The 24,650-nt window shown below is 38.3% G+C and overlaps 1 protein-coding gene across 1 annotated transcript in view; it reads right to left on the reverse strand.

Annotated features, from left to right (window-relative positions):
* The window catches only part of WDR44 (WD repeat-containing protein 44), a 47,556-nt gene extending 31,828 nt beyond the window's left edge, over positions 1 to 15,728 (reverse strand). Inside the window, exons 1-10 of the mRNA XM_051219160.1 lie at positions 15,596 to 15,728; positions 15,412 to 15,562; positions 14,419 to 14,602; positions 13,468 to 13,886; positions 12,617 to 12,668; positions 10,958 to 11,429; positions 6,893 to 6,982; positions 4,732 to 4,802; positions 3,068 to 3,132; positions 1,410 to 1,490 (exon numbers count right to left, since the gene is read on the reverse strand). Coding sequence (XP_051067580.1) covers positions 1,410 to 1,490; positions 3,068 to 3,132; positions 4,732 to 4,802; positions 6,893 to 6,982; positions 10,958 to 11,429; positions 12,617 to 12,668; positions 13,468 to 13,886; positions 14,419 to 14,602; positions 15,412 to 15,562; positions 15,596 to 15,675 — 1,665 coding nt within the window. The 5' untranslated portion in view covers positions 15,676 to 15,728. The remainder of the gene's footprint in view (positions 1 to 1,409; positions 1,491 to 3,067; positions 3,133 to 4,731; positions 4,803 to 6,892; positions 6,983 to 10,957; positions 11,430 to 12,616; positions 12,669 to 13,467; positions 13,887 to 14,418; positions 14,603 to 15,411; positions 15,563 to 15,595) is intronic.
* Between the last annotated feature and the right edge of the window lie 8,922 nt (positions 15,729 to 24,650).

Consider the following 24,650-nt stretch of genomic DNA (forward strand, 5'->3'; position numbering starts at 1 on the left):
ACCATATCTTTTCAAAATGACTTGAACCTACATTTTACCTATAATGAAGGTTAAAAGTACACGTTGCCAACCCTGACGTCAACATGCTATATTTGTATTGAAGAGTTTTTAATTCCATCGTTTGTTACCAGGCTGAAAAATACTAGATAAACAATCCTACTATTAATGACCAGTAACCTCCTTTTGTTATTCTGATCATATAGTTTCAAACACAATGACAAATACGTCCAAATTTACTGAACAGGGCTTGTACTCGTCTCGTACATGTAAATGAAACTACATAAATTATAGCTAAAAAATCCAGTCTTTATGTTCATGAAAGGTTTATAAAATATTCATCCTTCCACTGGCCTAAAAGAACCTAACAGATGATAGTATTGTGGTGTGTGCTACTAATATCCGTCAATCGGTCAGCTACAACGTAGGACCAGGCATATATATGCATTGGTCCAAGTTGCCACACCTCATTAGCACAACAAGATCAACACCGAATTCATAGTAGTTACTTCAATTGTAGTAATATATAAAAGAAAGATTTTAGCTAAAATATTAGTCAACCCAATCGCTAAAACTAGACCACCATACTTAAAGACATCTGGAGCTAATCCATCTGGACCAGCTGCTCTTCCTCGTTTCAGATTAGCTACAGCCTTTTGAACTTCAGCTAGAGTCGAGGGACCTACTCCAATGTTCCATTCAGGCTGTTTGAGAATGGTGGGTAGTAGAGTAACTGAAGACCAGCTGAACTGCTCCTTAAAATGTTCCGCCCATTGTTTCCCGACCATTGCTGCTACCTTGACGTGATGGTCGGGCTTGCCTATCGAAATGAACCAATCGAGCTATACTGGCTGGAACAACTGTTCCTCAAGGTCCTACCATGCCGTACAAGTCGGCTGAAGAGCGGTAAGACTAAAAGCAGCAAACCCAAGTTCTGAGGGCGAAGTCGCACTTTTGACTATACAGAGGTGTGACAGCAGTAAGGTGTTTCCTTCAGACAACCAGCATGACAACGATGCTGCCTTCCCACAAGGAAAGGTGGGGTTAGAAAAGGTCGACCCGAAAAATGCACACCTCGCCTTATCCCATGGGTATCCGTCTACGGCGGTAAGGTCTCAACAAGTACGGGGCTAACACAAAAATTACTCACAAAAAGGTCGTGTGTGACCGATCTCAAGCAGTTGTTCCTTGGGCACTGCGGTCACGCTCCCAGGTCACTAAGACCACCTCTAATCCAATTTCCTTTTCAGGTGCCTCCAGAAGAACCCTTCCACAGTGTGGGCAGCCGGGAAGTGATAACCACCCTTATACCTCTAACAGCACTCAACATCACTGTATTCATAAACAAATTAGGATTTTAACTCGATACTATTATTATCACCAAGAAACTAAGCGAAAACAAATAGACTAACCGTGTGCTCATTTTTCATTTCCTGAACCAATTTGATCTGTAGAAATTCTCGTCTTCCTCTTGCTTGTCTAGATGATCTTAGCTGCAGATGTGAAGTACAAAAAAAACAACGTGAACATTATATTCCTCAGGGTTGGTGGCTTTAATCTTGGACGAACGTTTAGAGATAACATCTTCATCTAATCTTTCAGGGATTAATTTCCTACCAGGAGGTTACATTATTGACTTAGAATGCGTAGATGACACAGTTTTGTTTGATGAAGACAATAAAAAGATGAAGTCTTTTGAGCCGCTTGAACGGCAATGCAAACATTTTTGAGATTCAAAAATATAGATTTATTTTATTCACTATGTCACTTGTGTCATGAAAGGGCTAGTCGTCTACCAACAAAAGGGGAGAATTACACTGTTCCGCAATTTGTTCAGCACAAGTCCAAAGCTATGAAACAGTATATGGAACAAGAAATGGGTAAAATATCAGTACTTGATCATAAGTATCTTCGAAACCTTGATCATGTGTGAAGAAATAACCGAATAAGTGATAATGAGGTACGGTATGTGATGCTAGGCGAAAATAACATATCAGTTAATTTGATTATAGATCTTTATAAATCTCGGCCGTCGGAAAATATATAATTTATTTCATCCATCCCCAACATTAACCTGGAGTGACAAATAGGTTGGAAAACTATAGGTGGCTAAACCAGGTAAAGATTCTTGCAACTGATTTCGAGACTAACTATAAACATAACGGTTAGCGAAGCTACCTCATTGGCCATATCAGAGTGGATGAAGTGGAGTTTGAACACTTGAATTAGCGGTCGAAAGTCGAAGCCCTCAACCATTGAGCCACTCCATAGCTCACCATGAACTGCTATGATAAAAATTATCATATTTGTTACTTTACACAACAGCTAAATAGATAATGAAGAAATCTATGTTTAGAATACGCTTAGGATTGCTCCAACTTCAAGGGTCATCGTCTTGTAGGTACATCTTTGAATATTAGCATTATAGCAAATCGACCCTGTAACAGCTTTTACTGTATTGAACAACTATGCGGTTTGTTCTAAGTTTGGCATATATTAATTATTCTAACCTTTCCAATCATCAATCATTAATATGTGACCTTGAGCACGAGTATATGGTAGTATATAGGTATCGATATACTTGCATTTCTGATGCATAATGTTTTAATTAGGTTTGCCTTATCTGCTCCTTTTTGGATTATCTGTCTACACCAAAGGATGAGTGAAATATATGTATCCAAAATTATCTTTGATTTGTTTTATTCTGTCATTCGCTAACGCAAACTAAGTCAATAAAAAACATACGGAGTCAAGGGGGATATAAAATTTACTAACACCATCATCATCATGCGATCATAATGGAATCGAGTCAGATAATAGGCACTAAAGGTCCATCAAACTTGGTTACAATGTGGAAGAATTTTACAAGAGGCAGTAGAAAATACTTTTTTAGTTAATGTAACTTAATAATTAAGTACAATTCTGCGTACACATAGTTCAGCCAGTTTTTTTATGCAATAGTTAAACTGAAGTAGGTTAAGTAGGGTTATCATAACCTTATTGATTATTGAAAATCGGATGCTTAAATCATTAAGTTATTGGCAATAATACAAATAAAAATATAACCTACACGAATGCCTTGATTTCCGATAATTTCTTCATCTTCATCAGATGACTCTTCATCGGGATTGAAAACTTTTAAAAAAGCAATGTTAAATAACATTAATAAGACTAAAAGTTAATTTGCACTTAAAGACCAGTCGATAAAAGTTTAATGATATTAGATAAACTGGATATAATTAACAGAAAGCTGTTACGCGTTAGCAACGGTTACCAGCAGTCTTGAAAGCACTAATTCTCCTGTGTTACACAGTTTGAGGCGTAATTAATGTAAAAGTCTCAGTCCCAAAGGAAGCTAGTTGAGGCCTGAACAGCTCAGTGGTAACGTCTTTGGCTGTGAAACTCAGTGATAAGGATTCTAATTCAACAGGGAGCATCGATTCGCTCAGGATTGCAAATACATCTCTTTGAAAAGTGAGAAATGATACAAAATCTAGGTTTAAGGCATCATTTCGACCGCTGGCAACCACCAAACATCAAAAGATAATTCACACAGGATGTCAAATCACTTGAGCTTATGGCCATATTACAACTTGATGTATGGAATTCAACCAGCATTCATGACTAAAAAACATAACACAGATTACTACTCGATAGTTTAGTGTAAAAGTTTCATAAAGACGGTGGAATAGATAGTGATAGCTATGAAACTAAAAGATAATCAAAAAACATGGTCTCGATGTGTTGACATGATATGATTACTTGGGATGATGCATATTTGTGTCACGCTCTATCTTGATTACAACCGACTAACTGACTGACAAATAGATACATATAATTGTTCATAAGACTTTGTTAGCGACAGACATTTTTATCGATTTCGAAGCTTGATTTATTACTGAATTTTGATCCCCTCAATATTCGTACATTGATTACGATCAAGGGGATGGAAGACTAGGATTCAATCACGAAAACCATACCCATAATGAACGATAATGTCTTTGAAAGATTTAAATTAAGAATATAATGATATGCAGGAAATAGAAGTATGTAGATATGAAAACATAATTCACGTGAGTTTATTCGTTAAACAGATTAGAAAAAAAACATGTGAAATCTTAATGATGTTAATGAATTATTAAGCACAAGAGGAAGTTATATACAATTAGAGTAGTGTACTATTAATAAGTGTACCTAAACCAAAAAGATGATTGATCTAATTTTCCCGTTTTAAACATTAGAAAATAGAGTTTGGAATTGATTGCTAATATCAAAATGACACTAGTGAACTAGAACAAAAACAATTTCGTACAAATATATTTTGACGAGACTATAATTTATGAATGAACCAATCAGATTGAGGATAACAGGTCCTGAGTTTTGGTGCGGAATTCATTCATCCATTTGGTCAAATAGAGTCTTGACATTATAGCTGATGTCAGTTCGTGATGAAAACCTTAAATCTAATTCTTAAACTTGACCATCAACTGTAAATCATAATCCTTATTCTTCAAACTACTTTATAACCCTCATTTAGCCCTAGTAAGTAGCTAGATACTGTCAAGGTCACTTTAGCGTCGTTCAAAGGTCGTCCATAAATTACAGTCTCACCGATTAATAAACGAATAGTAAATAATTTAAATTGTTTATTATTTACAAATTAGATCAGTTTCAATGATAAAACATCACTAAACATAACAATGATGATTAAAATTGAAACAAAAACAAACTAACTTTTATTTTTTGTAGCAGATTTCATTGCACTCATAGCGCCACGAAAATATTTATGAATTTTTGTCATTTTGCTTCATTTTAAGGAAGAGAAAATTAGAAAATGTAATTTTGCATACATTATAAAACTAATGATAATGAGTACTTATATAATAGTATATTCAAAGAAGAAAATAATAAGTGAACTCAGATCCAAAAACTTGATTTACCTAAATTTACGCTATATCTATCTAATTTCTCTGCAAAATATTGTGCATTTGTGGCAGTGTACTTATTCAAACTGTTTCTATTGCTTAAAATATCTCAATAAGTTCATGGATGTCAGACTCTTCACAGATGACTCGTCGTTTCATGTTTCATTGTACTCAAATCATTCCAGAGCTCTCAACCTTCATTACTAATTCGCAGTTCAAAAACAAAATGAAGCGAGACTAAATCTGGTAAATAGAGAGGTTGATCTGAAATAATAACTGAACTGTAGTCCATAAACTAGCGGAAAATCAGTGTTGAATATGAAAGCATAATATCAGGATACAGCAACTATCCACTGAGACTACACAGATTTGATTTAATATGATTCTTTAAGTACTTGGGAATTTTTATATAGAAGACACCAGACATTGTCTGATCTACAGGAAGGAATTTTCGGCGGTGATCAAACGACTCTAAAACTATCGTAAACCTTTTAAGTGACATTTTTGCGAGGAATAATGAATTCTTAAGTGGCGATGGTTCAAAAGTTATGTATGTAACTCCACAAAATTTCTTTCTTTCACTTATCTAAAAATTAGTAAAGCGAAAAAACCCCCTTAAGGTTTCAAACTGTCATATGGTGGATGGGATTTCATCCATTCTCAACAAATATGGTAGACCATATATTCCACTACTTATTCTAAAACTGTTTACTCTCTCTCTCTCTCTCTCTCTCTCTCTCTCTCTCTCTCTCTCTCTCTCTCTCTGGAAACAAGTAATTACCGTTACTGTTGAAAGACCGCACACGTTACACAACGTTACAAATCCGGAGGTAAGACTGACATGAACAATAATCGGCGCATAAATATTACTCCAAGACAATGGAAAGGATTGTTGGTGACGAACTCTCTAACTATTTACTCACTAAAAAAACTTATCACTGACTCTCAACATGGTTTCCCTAAAACTCGATCTCGTATGAGCTGCCATGGTGACTTCTTTAATTTCGTTTCTACTCGACGTAACCGTTGGTTATCTAGCCTTAAAGCTATACCTTGATATTTCTGAAGCTCTTGACATAGTTAACCATCAGCTTCTTATAAGAAAACTCATCCCTTATGGGATCAGAAAGCCTCAGTGTGCTTGGTTTCTTTCTAGTTACCGACACCAAATATTCAAAATAAATTACTCCTTTTCGGATGCTGCCGTGGTCAAAAGTAGGATAATACAAAGTAGTTTCTTGAACTTTTTGCTCTTTTCAGCTTATATAAACGATATTTACGATAATAACACCTCGGAATAGTGATAATGGATATATCATCAGCATAGATCACTTGCACCACAACTACACAATGTATTGCATGGATGATCGGTGGTGAACTAAAAATGTCAGATGTGAATTTAAATTATTTTGAGTATACAATTCTGTTTGAATAAACACAATGATAGAATAAAGGTACATAGCCAAGGTGCAAACGCGCACATATTTTTCGAATGCCTTTTACACTCCATAAACTTTAAAATAATGTTGCGGAGTTAAAATACGTCGATTACTGTTTTCTTAATACTAAGTGACATGACTAAAACATTTAAACAACTACATATTTAGAAAACCACATCAATTACTGGATGACTGATGACTTAACATTTTTTAATTATCTTTAAAACCGTTGTGGTCATTACTCAATTTACCTATGATTGATTTATTTCCTATTGAATATAGTTGTGTTAACATCTGACATTAGGGGAAAAATAAGAAAACGATGCAGAAAATTGGAAAACTTTTAATCTAGTTTTGAATCCCACCTGCACTTACTTACGCCCCTCTCACAGAATAGAACTCATAACCACACACTTAGAGTACAGAAGCCCACATCGCTGAATCTAACCGACTTCCTATATTTTTATTTTTTTTGTTTACTTGTAATGATGTAGACTTCTGAAAACAAAATAATTAAGGGAACATACTAACCTCATTACTCCAATCGAGTTCTCTTGAGATGACGTCGAGAAATCAATGGATTGTTTGTCACCCAATGAAGTCAACGGTAAACTTGAATTACTGAATACAAGACATAAAATAAAAAATACAACAAACTAGTAACAGTATTGTAAACGGAAGAGCAACTGAATAGAATCATATATTGTCGTAAGCGAAACTATGACGGTCGATGTCTTATCTAGTTGTTAGTGTTGATACAATTATTTATTTATTTATTTGGACACATGAATATTGGTACAAGAGAGCGCCAATATATATGCGCCACACAAAACAATGAAAATTCGAGAGGAATACAAAGAAAAAAAAGCTAAGGAGCGCAACAAAAAAAAGAGAGAACAATAACGAAGAGATTGGTGTAAGGTAATGTGCTAGTAATCAGGGAACCCAAAGGTACAATCGGAAGAAATCTTTCAGGTAAGGGAGACAGAACCACTTTTTATGAAGAAAGTAAAAGGTTACAACAGGATCGCCACTGGTTTCTATTCTGAGCCATATCTGATAACGTCTCTAGCCACTGTGTCGCACCATCTCTCAGACCCCAACCAGGGAGTCGTGAAGGACCAACACAAGCCAGTCATTTGCAGATTTCTTTCATACCACCACACCATGTCATACACTGAACACCTCTCCACTTTTTCCAACCAGTCCCAGAGTCGGCAAATAATGCACGACGTGGAATGCTCTGAGACGACATTCGTAGAACATGTCCAAGCCACTGAAGTCGGTGTTTCAAGATGGTGACACTAATTGTATTATCATCTCTGTGCCCGAACACACGATGCCGAACCTCTGCATTACTGACATGGTGTTGTCACTGGATGTCAGCAATCCTTCGGAGACAACGATGATCGAAAACAGAGAGTCGTCTAACGTCCTCAACTCGGAGAGGCCATGTTTCACAAGCATAGAGCAAAACTGCTCTCACTGACGCGTTGTAGATCCGACCTCTTACAGCCAGACTAACATCACGAAGGCGCCAAAGATGGCCCAGATTGGCATAAGCCGCTCTGGCTTTCACTATTCATACATTGATCTCATCACTCATGCCACCACCAGCACTTATGCGGCTACCTAGATACACGAACTTCTCGACTACTTCTATCTGTTCACCATCCAGGATGAGTGCAGAATCAGGGCTATGTCAGTCTCGTAAAAGTACTTTGCACTTTGAAGGTGCGAAGCACATACCATACCTATGGACAATGATTACCAACTGATTAAGTGCGGATTGCATAGCTTAGGTATCATCGCACAGTAAGACAATATCATCCGCATACTTAAGGTCGAGAAGCCTTTCTCCAGGCAACAGATCCACACCACCATTACTTACATCCATCAGGGCTGTTTCCAGGACATCATCGATGGCAAAGTTGAAGAGGAATGGTGAGATTGGGCAATCCTTCCTAACCCCACTGCTTGAATAAAATAATGTAGAGAGGTGGTTGTATGCCATCACTTTGCCTGAAGTGTTAATATATAGGGCTTCCAAGATGTTAAACTTCTCAGGCACACCCTTCTTCAACAGACAATCTCAGAGAACAGTCATGTCCAACGAATTGAAGGCAGCCCTGATGTCAAGAAACACTACGATCATTAGCTCGTGATATGTATGATAGGGTTCTAACATTTAATGGAGGGTGAAGATATGATCAATACATCCTCGACCAGAACGAAAACCAGCGTGCTTCTCGCGAGTCAATCCTTCTCGGGTTTTGAACAACCTACGAAGTATGATGGAAGCCAATAGCTTGGACGCAATCAGAAGTAGACTTATCCCCCGATAGTTGTTGCAGGAACGACGTGAACCCTTTTAAAGATAGGGACAACTATCGACTCATTCCACGATGTTGGAACACTGTTTAACTCCCTAATCTTTGTAAAGAACGCGGTCAGTTCCCTAACCAGAAAGTCACCACCATCTTTAAAAAGGGCCAGAGGTAAGTCGTTCGGGTCAGGTAATTTGTTGCGCTTCAAGAGTTGGAGTTCCTTGCGGACTTCTGTCTCACTTGGTGGATCAGTCGTCACAGGCCATGGAGGGCAGGACAGTCTGACGGATGTTGCCGGAGCAGCAGGCCAGTTGAACTGCCCTTCGAAAAATTCTGCCCACCGTCCAAGACTTCGATGGATGTTAGTGATTGGCATCCCATCATCCTCGCAGATTGTTTCACTCACACCAGACTTCTTGCTGCCAGTGGCTCGGATGAGCTGGAAGAGCTTCCGGTAATTACCAGATGCAGCTGCTTCTTCTAGCTCATTAGCACGCACCGACCACCAGGCTTCTCGGTCCTTACGCAAGCTTTGCCCGATTTCCTTACGTAACATCCTTCGTTTATGGTCAAACTCACGGTCACCCGGAGTAGACCGACGGGCTTCAATGAGTTGTAAGGAACCAGAAGAAACCCAGTGCTTAAAAGCGGGACGTTTCGCAAACCCACAACTGACTGTTCCCGCCATTTTCATGGCGTCATGCAATTGCAGCCAATGCTCATCTATACTTTTCGGTGGAGTGGTAGCTAGCCTAGAAACTAGCTCGGTTCGATACTTATTTGCAACAGAAGTTGCAACCAGCTTGCTAATATCAATCGTTTGCTGGCGGTCACTTCGTTGTCCACTGAAAAGTAAGGCAAGATTGGCGCAGACCAAGGCATGGTCAGAGTCCAGATAGGTACTCCAAAAGGAGCGGCAGTCTTTTACACAACCACGCCAGCGGTAGCTGATCGCGATGTGATCAATCTGAGTCCAGGCTTGGGATGCAGAGGGAGGACGTCAGGTGGCACATCGGCGATGACTGTGCCGAAAGTTAGTGCTAGCCAGAAACAGGTTGTGGTCTGTGCACAGTTGCAGTAGACGGTCCCCGTTATCTGTCATGCGACCAACAAGTTCCCATCGGCTACCTAAATGATTCTCTTCTATGCCTAGACGCCCGATCTGAGCATTCAAGTCTCCGGCTAGTACTACAATATCTGTCGAACGCACTTTCTGGAGGAGAACAGTTAACTAGTGGTAGAATTCATCCTTGATTGCATCCGGGCTGCAATCTGTCGGGGCATAGGCGGAGATGACGAAAAGACATCGTTTCTCACGCCGATCTCTTCTCACTTTGATGGAACTTTCTAATCTAACAGCACATAACCGACTGTTAATGGGGATCCAATCGACTAGTGCTGCCTCAGCTCTAGCGCTTAGTGCGACACCAACGCCTGCAAGACCAGACGAAGATGCCACAGGGTACAATGAGAGAAGTGAAATAGTTTTTTCGAAAAAAACATGTGAATAACACATTACTATAGGTCTGAAAACTTTCGATCCCAACTGTCAGCATTATTGAGGACCAAATAGGTCATAATTTTTGTTGATTCACAAAACTCGTAATATTGTCAAAATATTTTGCTGAGATAAATCATTTTACTAGAAAATAATTAATTAATTCTCTATTACTACACTCAGTATAGGTCGTTAACAATTTTCTGCTTGGTAAGAAATACTTAGAAGGCACTAAAGATTGTATAATTAAAGACTTCTAACATGAAATAATCTTGACAATTACACCTCAAAATTCTGTAACTGGGATGAATGTACATCAAACTAAACCTTTAGTAGATAGACAAATAAATGTCTGGCTGGTATAATGAGGGCTAAATTAGCCAGCCACTACAAGTAGTAAGATAAGTAGACCCTAATCAGCTATATGTATATATAGAAGAAAATATTGCTTGCAATGGATTGAAAAATACTTAAAGAATAATAAAACACCAAAATGATATTTATGAATTTTGAGGGGAATCCTAGATAACAATCGAGAGTCCTGAATCGTTTACCTTTCACATCTGATTGTGGCAAACTTATACGTCTTACGTTCATTAATAACCTCTAACTAGATACCTATAGTACTTCACTGACTATCACTTTTCACTGTGTTTTTAATTGAATCGTCGTGAGAATTCACATAATCAGCAAGCCGTAAGATTCTGTTTTTACCTACTTCGAGAAAACATACCAGTACTTCCAATTAGCGAAAAAATGAAACTAACTTGCCTTCTAGTTCGATCACGAAATTGTATCTCAATAGGATTTACAGTTTGATATTCATTGTTCAATGTGGCTGAAGCAGATTTCACAATTTTATCACTACCAATAGTGTTGTTGTAATCCGTAGGAAACTTATTCATTAAAGTGTCACGATGGAAACGATTTAATATTTGTTCATTTGAATCATTATGCTTTTCATCTACATTTAAATCCGTTTGCACCATAGTACTAACTAACCTACATGAACGATGATGAGGGCAAGGATCCTGAATTTCAGAAGTTTGATTGTAAGGAGGGGCAGAGGAAGCCGTGGTTGTTGTATTTATTGCAACAACAGCAGTAGTAATGATAGAAGTAGCAGTAGCAGACTGTGGAAATAATGATCCGAATCCCGTACGACCTAATGCTGTAGTATACAATGAATCGAATCCGATTGAGCTCATTTCGTCTGTTTGATGTTGTGGAAGGTTATTATTTGCTAATTAATTATAAGCCAAAACACAGTAACAAAAATAATTTTAAAAAGGTCATAATTGAGTCATAATGTTTCAAAGACTAAAAGCTAATATAAATTAAATGATGAACCCAATTTCAATAAAAAAGCTGGTAACTCAATAACGACTAACTGGTTATCAAATAATACAATGTGGATGAAGCAATTGAAGCGACGGCTAAAAACCAATATTTATTGGTAGTTTGATGACGGTTATCTTCACATGTAATTAATTACTTGTTAACTTATATGATCACAAATTAAGAGGATTTTCTACTGTCTGAATTCTGCAGTACGGATTATGGTATGATTTTACAATGACGTTAGTCAAGAACAAGAACGATAAATGACAACTTCGAATAATATGAACTTGCTGGGAATCTCAATAACGGTATGAAGGTCGGAAGGATGACGATCACATATATAATGTAAATACTTAGACTAATATAAGAATGCTTCTATATGAACTTGCCATCTTGGTTGGGTTTTAGAAAACAAGTAAATAACACTCGTAAGACTAAAATAATAATCCAGACATTTCATGAGAACTATGTTCCTACATTACTGACTGACTCAAGTTTTAACGAATATGTAATTCGTAATGATGTTATGTTGGCTACGTGTTCCTTAGTGGTTTTAAATTTGTATCTTTCTCATCAATGAGATCTAATATTTGGCCCTGAGTATTTAGCTATTGAGTCACCGCAATGTAGTATTAATCGACCATCACCGACCATTTATGGCATCACTAAAATAATTATACAGGTCTTTTCACTACATATTTAAACTGATAATATATATAAACACGGAAAATTCACAGTCCAATTTGAATCATCATTAGTCGACGCTCAAGTAGCCTGTCGGTTGATATTTTGGACTAATAAATAAACTGCTGCTTTATTTGAATTGAATCATATTGCTCTCGTTTGTCCCATAAATCAGCTGTATAAGTCCTGATAATACTACCATAACGACAAATCGACTCCAAGTTTCTCACATGAGCAGACTAATTGTTCCGAGCTTGAGTTTAACTCGGAAGATATTTAACATTGGATAGTGAATAAGAAATCAGACGTAAATTTAAGGATTAAGCATGATATGACCAACTGTATGGTTTGACCCAAGAAAATTTATAAACGAAAATAGATCTTGAAATAGATTTATGAACTCACTGATACGATCTAATGTAACAGTCCCGTTAATGGATGGAAACGGTCCAGCGCTCTGAAATAAGGAAAGAGTAAATTAGTAGCAATATATTATGCATAAAATATGTTATTGACTAGCATGAGTCCTTGATACCTACCCACTGCAATTAAGTGTTATTTAATCATAAGTGGTCCAAACAAGGACGGTCGTTCCTACAAATTTGGAACTAGACTCTAAGGCTGCATGTCAATTCTCAAACAATTTTAATCATGGTCAGCTGTAACTCAGCAAAAATTAGTGCAAACTTGTGCACTCATTTTAAGCTAAACAATAGTGCGAAGGTCAATGACACGGACCGGTTATCGAGACCGGGGTAAGTGGGATATGGCTCTATTCAACGATACAAAGATGAATGATTCGGCCAATAAGCCACTGTATTGCGTAGTACCAAACAAACTAAGAGGTAAACTTCTCAGGGGTGAACGATACAAAATGGTGAAAATATCCTAAAAGATTATGGTTTATTCAACTTATTTCGCCAAACGATCCTGTCAATAAAAAAATAGTGGGAGTGATCATATGATATGTAAAAAGCTGACATGTTTTTGTGTTTTACACTGAAGCACAAACCGGTTGCTAAGCTAGGTGCTCATCGCCCGACAATTAATACATAAGAAGGAAAGTAGTATGTCAATAAACATACTAGTGGTGTTGTTCCAACAGCAGACTAGTAGCTTCTTTCATACTATAGTTGTTAAACAATACATTTTGTTTGTTATTTCATCAGCAAGATAAGATCGAGAACAGCATCGTAAACAAAAACACATCTGTATTTATCATCATATGTTCAAAGACTAAGTTAAATGAAACTTACATATTGTTTAGCCGCACCCAGAGACCAAGATTTGACATAATCCAAGAGATGTCTAGCTTCATTATTTCTATTTGATACCTCAGGTGCCGAAGATACTACCTGTGATCTGAGAAGTTGAATGACTGGAGGGTCTGCACGTTCAACAAAATTACAGTCTGCAACTTCATTCATAATAGGATGTGTATATTTATATACTGTTGGAGTACCAGGTGCCGCATTTGAACAACCACATATGCTAACATTCATAGGAGTTCTGAAGCCACATTCATTGGGATACCTTAAGGACCCGTTGTCCCGGAAAATAGTCTGTGTTTGTGCAAACTGTGTTTTCGATAACTTCTTTTGAGTATTGTCAGTATCCAGTAAGTTTAAGTGACTATTTATGGATGGTTCTTGAACTTGAATGTATGTCGATAAACCTCAAAAAAGATCAGTAAGGAGAATAAACCTTAAGGGATAGGCTATGAACACAACCAGATAGGTCACTAAGGTGCTGATCATTTATTCATATAACCCTACACTTTTGAGAGCAATACTAAATAATTTAGCTGACATCATTATGACTAACATTACAGTCGACAACAGTTGATATACATTTTTACAGATCTTGTGTTTAACTGGTTACGGTTTTTTTACTTGTATTTTGGCCAAAGATGGAGTGGGAATTAAATATTTAACCTGGTCTTTGAAGGTTGAAAGCTTTAACTAGTAGGCAAACTTTCCACAAACCAAAAGCTGACTTTGTGGTCATACATACTTTCAAAACATTTCATGTGAGAACACTTATTTATAAAAGGAGTCTCAGTGATGATACAAGAGACAGACAGGTGTTGCTTGCTGTTCTATGAGAAAAGGAAAAAATAATATTACTAAAAGGTCTCTATGCCAACCAATAGCTGCACTCAAAATTAACAATGAGTGATACGAACAAGTGGAGAATGACCTACTTACTTGGGTTTTCCTGTTGAGAGTTCAAGAAGCCAAAAGCAGGCTCATGATGCAGTTTGATTCTGCGCAATAACTCCTGATCTGAAGTGAACTCATTTTTACTGCCTGGAAGATTCAGAACTCCAATTTCAGACTGATATGTCTCAACCGTCGGAGAGATGTGATCGCCAACATTTCGGGATAGAATCTATGTTTATACATTAGGAAAAATTTATCAATAATTCATTTGTAAAACAAAAATAAGGTTAAACAGTACATCAAACAACCAAAGACAATTATCACTGAACTTGTATATAATAACTATAAAGTTTAGGTAGTCATACTTACTCAACATTTTACCGATTCTTGCGATATTAGGACTCAGTAATCTACATCTAAGTAAAACGATGCACATTAGGCAGCTAATATTAAGTTATTAAAACATATTTATCAGCTTAAACTTCAAATTTAAATGAACGGAAACGCTACGACAAACACGTGAATATACAGAATCTTTATCTATTCATAGAGCGGCCTAATAATTTGAAAATAAAGGAGTTAAAACTCACGAACGACGACTGACAGACATTAAAGTGGCTTTTAGAAATGTTAATCATTCAGTGTCAAAAAAGGGTTATAAATTAGTGTGAAGAACAGAGATCTCAAGTTATAGTTAGACGTCAAAGATTAGGATAGAGTCTTCAATACGAACTACCACCAGCCATAAAGCGGATATGCTATTCAGTTGTATAGACGGATGAGTGTAACCCAAAAATCCAGATTTCTGTCTTAAATCTAGATGGTTTATCCAAAAGTAACACGCACCAACTTTGATGTAAAACAGAAAATTGAACCATGAGGCTACTTACAAGCATAAAGTTGTATTTAAAGAAGGCTAGATGAGTACAAGATTGTTACTAATTATTGTATTTAGGCAGAGAACTTTTATATACGGTGAAATAAGTGCATACGTCAATAAATTAAAAACTATGAAATAGAATTATGTCTTGCATATACCTCTTCCGTAGTCTCTAAACTGTTAATTCCAGATGCATGTCCGAGAGAATATGATTTTTCCAAAAGATTCTTCTTAAGAGATTCCACTCGACTTCGTCTACGAGCATTTTGACTATCAAAATCAAAGTAAGTGCGAATCAACTCGTCGTCGCTATTCAAATAAGACAGAGACGAAGCAACATACTTGTCACTCCACTTCCGAACGTTGCATCCGCATCCTAAAGCCTCAGGTGCATCGAAAAATTCATCCTCATCAGAGCTCATTTGCGCAACGCCAATCCAAACAACGCACTTCTTAAAGGTCAGTAACTTCAAGTGTAGGTCAACGTAAAATGAAAGTTTTATTCTTTCAAAGAAATTGAACGATCTCTATTATGTAAAGTCATGTTTTTTCAATCTTTCAACGAATCACGAAATTCCTTTGCTCGAAATTTTTTTAAAGCTATCTTTAGTTCATTTTTATCTATTACGAGTATATTCTCAATAAACCGCTCAAGTCACAGTTTTACTTCGTCAGAGATAGTAGCTTTTAGACTGTGTTGAAGAAAGAACTAACAGATGAATGAGAAACGTGGATGTTAGAAAAGGTCAACGTCGAAAGTGTCTGATCTCCTTTTACTTCGTGGACTTCCATCTTCGGAGGTAAAGCCTTTCTATTTGGAGAGCTTCAAGCATCAGAAACTTACCATAAAAAGGCCATACTTGACCACCTTTGAGCATTTATCTTTTTGGCTCTGCGTCCACGACCCCAGTTCACTAAGACGACCACCAGCCCAGCATTCCCTTCAGATCCGTCAAGAATTATTTTTCGACGATATGGGCAGCCAAATAGGACATTTACACTAATACTAGTGATAACATCGGAAATCACCTTGTTGCTGATCAATTCCCTCAAATGCACCTTTATAATTCCTCCATCTTCATGATTAACCCTTCTTGCGTGTTTTGATCACAACGCATCATCAATGCTAATGATTTGGGTTCACGGAATGTTATCCTCGGTCTCCACGCTCTAAACTACATATTGCAGCCTTTAGGGATTGAACTCTGTGTCAGATAGGACAACAGGCTTCTTTGGCTTGGACAAGAGAATCTCTCGCCATCAACGTATACCGCGTCTCTGAAACGCGCGTACAGAATCCTAGTACTGTCATCTGTTTGATCTCGACCTATCAGTACGAAGAATCGTCATGATACTGACTTCGTGTACCTGAATAATTCAATTGTACTTCCCTTGAACTCGTTTGTTTAAAAGTAGCTTTAAGCTTACAAAGCAGAACAAGCTGTATAAGACCGGATTCCAATAGACAGTAGATCGTTGGCTGTCCAACCAAGCAGTATAGTAAGAAATCGGGAAGTTGAGGACAAACGCCTACTTCCGACGCTCCCACTGATTGCAGCTTGGACTGAGTCACAGGTTAATTTTATAGAAATATTCTGACTACCTCCAGAAAATTAAACATTCTGATGTTATAATAGTCGAGGGTGATTTTAATGATCATGTAGGTAGACTAAGTCAAACAGAAATGAACTTCGGTCTCGTGGCTCAGCGAACAAATGATGGTGAACTTCCGATGAAACTACCTCGTATAACCCTCGATTCCTAATAAGCACCAACTTTAAACATAAGGAGAAACATCGTCTCACGTGGTGTTGTAGATCATCAACGTAGATGATCTATGTCGAAATGATTGGAGGCCGACTCGAGTTAGACGTGAATAATGTGACGAACCAACTAACGTCGAAGTCACACCTCGTGGTCAGCACCTTACGTGGACTACCCCCATTGACGTAACAAGGTACTATAGATGCTTTGAAGACTGTACAACACAAAGGACGTTATTACAGAAATATATTAGTTAAGGTAGATACAGGCGAAAGTAAGACCACTGCCGCATGGGCCAGTCCATGGCGTATGATTAACCAATGCGCGTTTGTTGTACATGACCTTGGCAGGGAGCGATGATCTGTTCGACATTCAGTGATCCAACTGCCGGATGATTTGGCTAGGGCTCAGTGACATTTCACTGGCCCTACAATACTCCCCACCAGATTCAACGGCCGTTTGAATCTGTACCAAACATGTTGGGAGCAGTCGCGCGCCAGAGAGTGCCAAACGAATATTATAAATCCTCCAGGTATTGCTTATCTGTAAAAGAAATGGAAAGGAGGCGGCAGAAACTGGTCGGGAAACAGCGAGTCATAATATGTTAGTAGGATGTTGGTTAAACGTAAAGCGATTAACCATAGAAATAATGAAAAGAACAAAACGTTTTATTGTTCTATCAAGTCGCGCTGAAATATATAGCCTTGAAAAGTAATTCAGTTCCTCCGATGACAAACGTTAAGTCTGCCGCAAGAGTAATGATGCTATAGCGATAGTAGGATAAGTGTATTATCAATCGATATCCATATTTGTACTGTCATTAGTTCAAAGTTGTAAGTCGGACAGTGTCGTTGACAGCTATTAATTAGTGTCAAATTCTAGTTATATCTATATCTAACAGACTAACCGTAAGTACAGAAGTATAACAGTGAAGAGTGGTCGTGATTTCGTTGTGCGAAGCTATTGACCAACTTGTAGTCACAGTTTGAAAAGTCGATGACTGCTGTTACAGTCAGTAAGGGTTGAAGGCTACAAATCGACAGCAAAAGGTGGCACGATGAAGTCTCTAAAAGATGATAAACGGTGAATGCTGCGTGTTTGTTCGGTTAGTGAACAGAAAAATATCGAAAAGAACATAAGAAACCAAGAGTGTCACTCTGGACTCATGTCAATGATACCCGTGAAAAACGCTGTCAGTGTTGGGATAGAGGCGACAATATCGTTTTCAGTTTGCAGGAGATTCGCTCGACTGCATAAACTGATGATTCGCGCGAATGATATTGTCGTCAGACCACCAATTGAACTGTACAGGTTGTAAATCGTCGAGTAGTTGAACAGCCGATTGATGTACCGGAATCATCTGTTAAACAACAGCCACGAGGAAACAATACTTCATAAAATGAAGTACGACATCGAAGTAGAACAACTACAATAGTTCAGATGTGTTACAATGTCAAGTCTAAATAACATCGTTCTTACGTATACTGACAGTTGCACTGAACGTTCGCTTAGGTATGATTAGCGTAACAGTTGGATGTGTGAATAAAAACATATACGAAAACTATGGTTGGGTTCGTGGAGAATTTTCGAGGACGTTTAGATATTTTCCAAACCCGTATCGCATGTAAATAAACCGAAAATAGAATTAAAACGACTGTTGTGTAATAAGGAAATCGAGCCATGATTTAACGTGAGAATTGTTAGCAAATACAAGGGGTATAATAAACATTAATTAAAATGGTAACCACCAATGTAACTAAGGTTTAGAGGGTCCAGGTAACGTGGCCATTTCGTAAAAGGATGATACAAAGAGCTTATTACCTAGCATTAAGTGACATATTAAGTACGACAACATGTGTACTTGGGACATGGACTAAGCGTGCTCGTGTACATGCAATATGTTTTACCACAGTATGTCGACTAACGAGTCATAAATGTACATGATTTCGACTGAAACTTGACGGCAGTGACAGAATATATGACTAGTTTACGTGAAAGCAACTACGAAATGTTATCACGCATCATAAATATAGTACGAAATAATCTAATGAAATTATGAAACTCGCCTGGGTTACTCTTGCCTTTAAGTAATGAAGTAGGCAGTAGTTTGAATCTGGATTATGTACGAGGTACTGTTGATTAAATTTTTCGATTAACACAGCGTTGTAGACTGACGAACAGTCTAAACGAGATCTAAGATCGCAGGAAATTTATAGTTCAAACTCACCGTGAATTTCTAGCATTCGTATCCTTTGTTTGGCCATGGAACTCAGCAATTGGAAATTAGGCAGGCAGTGGTAAAAAAAAAAACAGAACATTCTAGTGGATAGTGGTTAAGCAGAAAGATGAATTTATAGTCGACAGTTAATCTTGTCTTATTTATACCAGTGGATAAGGTACAAAGAGACATGCGTTCGTGTTGCCTTGTGGCTATACTCACGAGTGGTTGATATTTTAACAGACATATTACACAGGAGCATTTACATGCTCCTAATGCTTGTTAAAGAACCACGATAGCCGATTATAATCGTAGTTGATTGGTTAGTTCTGTCGATTGAACGAATTATCTAGGTTTAAATGCTAATCAACATTGACATGAAGCAACGAAAGTTCACAGTAACAGATTAACATAGGCGATGATAAAAATGAAAAAGAATAAGTATAGAATACAATAATAAAGATTATAGTGATAGGTTGCGTTATTCGAAGTCTTGCTCACCAGTGTAGATCATCAACGTAGATGATCTATGTCGAAATGATTGGAGGCCGACTCGAGTTAGACGTGAATAATGTGACGAACCAACTAACGTCGAAGTCACACCTCGTGGTCAGCACCTTACGTGGACTACCCCCATTGACGTAACAAGGTACTATAGATGCTTTGAAGACTGTACAACACAAAGGACGTTATTACAGAAATATATTAGTTAAGGTAGATACAGGCGAAAGTAAGACCACTGCCGCATGGGCCAGTCCATGGCGTATGATTAACCAATGCGCGTTTGTTGTACATGACCTTGGCAGGGAGCGATGATCTGTTCGACATTCAGTGATCCAACTGCCGGATGATTTGGCTAGGGCTCAGTGACATTTCACTGGCCCTACAGTGTCTTCCAAAATCGACTCATCGATGAACTCAAAAAGACCACATTACCACCAGCCATTGTTAGAACGTTTCAACATCATGCTCTGATTCGAGCACTCACTTGTCTTTGTCTTACCAGTAGAAGAAATGGCAGCAATAAAACCCCTAGTGTTCAGCTTAATGATGAGATAGTTGGGAATATATTTCAGGAACAACTGTAGAAGGATTTAGTCAACCAATAAAATGATTTCAACTGGTAACTTAAGTCAAAAGATAAGAGAAAGTCAGTTGTCAACTGAACTAATAGTTGCTTGAAAACTGACCCCATCTGTGTTCGAACACAATGAGTAGCAGAAGCAGCTCGAACATTGCATTTCGTCGAGTGGTGTCACCTGTCGCGTAGACTATATTTCCACCTGTCAAGTGAGTGATAAGTTTACTGAGCAGCAATTCGTTCAGTCCTTTTTTATAACTGTGAAACATGGTCATTAAAATAGAAGATATTTGTAGGTAACTTGTATTCTATCATAGGTGTCTTCAAAGAATTGCTCGAGTATTTCGGAACTACAGTGTAAGCAGTATGAGTTGGAAATAGGGTACTAGGTAACCGAGGCAAATAGATTGATGAGGTAGTACAACTTGAACAAGTGAGGTGAACCGAGCATGTATTACGTACGCCCGACCACTATCTAATTCGACGGGCGATATTGTCGGTGTTGTAAGTTGGAAGAAATCCAAGGACAGCCAAACGGAAACATGGCTCCAGTTTATGAAGTTATCTACAATTGCACTGAGCTATGCTGATAAGTGTTGACTATCTGGTTGGGATCCGCATGGTTATCATAACAGGCTGCTTAGAATTTTGTCATATGTAAATAGCCGGTTCAAAGCCGTGGCGACCTTCGGGGAGGATCTGGCTTTCGTCTGGATGCTGAAACAATTCCGTCTAGGTTATCCTTTCTAGAATCCTGGCAGCCACTCTGGTTAGGCTTACTGGTCGATAAGTCTGAGGTTTGGATCATGTTTTAAATACAGGAATTATTATGGCGTTCTTTCTGTTGTGCTGTAACAGCTCAGGTTGGTTGGTTAAGAGTTGACCCCAAACAACCAAGCTTATGCCGAAACAGTATTGTTCAAGTATTCATTCACTTCCTTATTTTTTATAAGCGTTATATTCCCTATTATCTTGAATGTTGAGAGCCTTTGTTTGTCTGAACAGATAATCCCACGCTCCACTGTGACTGCGCGAAGATCGAAATAAAGACATATTCACTACTTCTCTGGTTTCTTCTATCAATAGCACGAGGGTTACCTTAAGGCACGAAATTGGTGAGCCCTTTTGAACACAAATTTAACCTCATTTCTGTTATTAACATTTTTTTTTACTCAATCGTAAAAGTAGACCTGATTATCCGTAAACTAATTTGAGTATATAACTAGTTTATTCCGTATTATCTTAAGTTATTCGTGTCATAGTAACCACTTTTTGTGCTAACTTTATTGCTATATTTGTCACATACCTCATGTCAGACTCAATAGAAACCCATAATCTGGAGGATTTGTCACCAGTGGAGATAGACACTGTTATGACTACGAAATCCCGACTTCCAGAATTTGATCGTAGTGATCCTGAGTTGTGGTTTGCTCAACTAGAGCATTATTTTACGAGACACAATATCAAATCTGAAGGGATTCGCTATAGAGACTTGTGTTCTATCCTTCCTCCTTCAGTCGCCAAAGAAGTCCGTGACTTGATTTTAAGTCCACCATCACCACAACCATACACCATCTTAAGACGAGAGATAATGAACCGTTTATCATTATCAGATAGTCAAAGAATCCAAAGACTTTTTCAAGGTGAAACACTAGGTGATCGGTCGCCGTCACAGTTTTTACGTCACCTCCAAGTCTTAGTGGGTGATAACACAGTGGGTGAAGCAGTTCTAAAACAAGGATGGATACAAGCTCTCCCATGCTACGTCCAACACTGTTTGGATGCACAAGATCCTGAAACCTCATTATCTCACTTAGCGCGTATAGCCGACAGAATAATGGAAAGAGGTCCTCCAACTGGATCAGGCACAATAAATCACACACAAAAAGTAGAATCAGCAAAAGACCCCGTAATAGAAGGACTCATTGCGAGTGTTAAGAGTCTCACTGAGGCTGTCACCAGAATGCAAATGGGTCATAGAAACAGGAGCAGGTCACCACAACGACCACGATCCAAGTCACAAAACAGGTCACAAATGTCCAGACAATCTGGGCAGTTTTGTTGGTACCACTGGAAGTTTGGTGTCAACTCAACCAAGTGCATGCAACCATGCGCCTGGCCTAAGCATAATTCTAAGACAGCGGGAAACGAGTAACCCCTCCCCAGGTCGCGACGACTGAGGAGGGGCGCCTAAACAGTCGCTTGTTTTATGTTAGAGACAGAAACTCGGGCTTGAATTTCTTGGTGGATACTGGCGCTGCTCTTAGCATCATCCCTCGAAATAAAACTGAGATTAGTCGAGAAACATCATCAATTACACTTCAAGCTGCAAATAAAACTAAAATTGCGACATTTGGGCAGAAAACTTTAACCCTAGATTTGGGGTTCAGGAGGCAATTCCCTTGGGTTTTCACGGTAGCCGACTTAGATCTGGCAATACTGGGGATGGACTTTCTAGAGAGATACGAATTTCTAGTTGACACCAAGAAACGGCGATTAACACTAAAAGAAACTTCGTATTACACAAAAGGCAAAGAAAGTCACATCAGCTCTCTTAACTTGATTCAAACTCCCCCAGTAACAACAGCGAAATTCCAAGATGTACTCGCGGAATTTCCAAACTTAACTAAACCAAACCCACAGCCTTCTAAAGACAAACTAAAAGTAAGTCACACTATCAAAACCGAAGGTGCACCGGTTTTTGCAAAACCCAGGAGACTAGCACCAGATAAGCTCAAAATCGCTAGGGCCGAGTTTGATTATATGCTACAACTGGGTATTATCCGTCCCTCTGATAGTCAATGGGCATCCCCTTTGCATATGGTCCCAAAGAAGAATGAAGGTGACTGGCGACCGTGCGGGAATTACAGAGCCCTAAACCGTCAAACCGTACCTGATAGGTACCCAATACCTCATATCCAAGATTTCACCAACGGTTTACAGGGTATGAACATATTCACTAAAATTGATTTAGTCAGGGCATATCACAATATCCCGGTGGCTGATGAAGATATTCCCAAGACAGCTATTACTACACCCTTTGGCTTATTCGAGTTTGTACGCATGCCATTCGGCCTGAGAAATGCGGCACAGACATTTCAAAGATTCATAGATAACCTACTTCGAGATATGCCATTTGCGCAGGGGTATATAGACGACTTGTTAATTGCCAGCCCCGATTTGCAATCACACGAACAGCATGTACAAGCAGTGTTGAAAAGACTGGATGGACATGGAATAAACATACATCAAAGTAAGTGTGTTTTCGGTGTTCAAACTTTAGAATTTCTCGGTCACACAATAAGCCCAGAAGGGATTAAACCTATAAAAAAAGAAGTGGATACTATCAAACAATACCCCGTACCTAGTTCTCTAACACAACTGAGAAGTTTTCTAGGCCTAATTAACTTTTATCGCAGATTCATACCAGGTTGTGCACAATTAATGCAACCTTTGACAGATTCACTTAAAGGAAAACCAAAAGAATTCAAACTGTCTTCTGACGCCATCGAAGCTATTAAACAGCTTAAAGATAAACTGGCTCAAGCAACTACGTTGATATATCCGAATTCTCTTTCCCCACTTGCTTTGATGGTGGATGCTTCAGATAAAGCAGTAGGCGGTACCCTTAACCAACTGGTTAAAAACGCCTGGAAACCAATTGCTTTCTTCTCGAAAAGACTCGCTCCAGCCGAAACAAGGTATTCTACCTTCGGGCGAGAACTTCTTGCAATCTACCTGACCATTAAACACTTCCGACACATGTTAGAAGGTAGGGAATTTATAGTCTTTACGGATCACAAACCTCTGACGAATGCTTTAAAAGCGAGAGCCGATAAATACTCACCTCGAGAAGTCCGACACCTTGACTATATATCACAGTTCACAAGCGATATCCGACATGTCAAAGGTCAGGACAATCAGGCGGCAGATGCTTTATCCAGACTAGAAATGAACGTGCTACAGCAGTCTACAGTAAACTTCGAGACGTTAAGACACGAACAAGAGCAGGACCTAGAATTGCAAAACCTACTTAAAACAAACAATTCAAGTCTTAATTTAAAACAATTCCCATCACCTATCGATGGTATTCTAATTTATTGTGACACGACCAAGGCAATGCCGCGACCTTTCGTTCCCAAAAATATGCGAAAGTTGATATATAATAACTTTCATTCTTTGTCTCATCCTGGCGCGAAAGCTTCAACAAAACTAATCAATGCCAGATATATATGGCCGAATTTACAGAAGGATGTACACAAATGGGTTAGAGAGTGTTCAGCATGTCAACAATCAAAGATTAATCGTCACACAAATTCACCCATAGGTGTTTT

Source organism: Schistosoma haematobium, chromosome 2 (assembly GCF_000699445.3).
Source record: "Schistosoma haematobium chromosome 2, whole genome shotgun sequence".
Taxonomy (NCBI): Eukaryota; Metazoa; Platyhelminthes; class Trematoda; order Strigeidida; family Schistosomatidae; genus Schistosoma; species Schistosoma haematobium.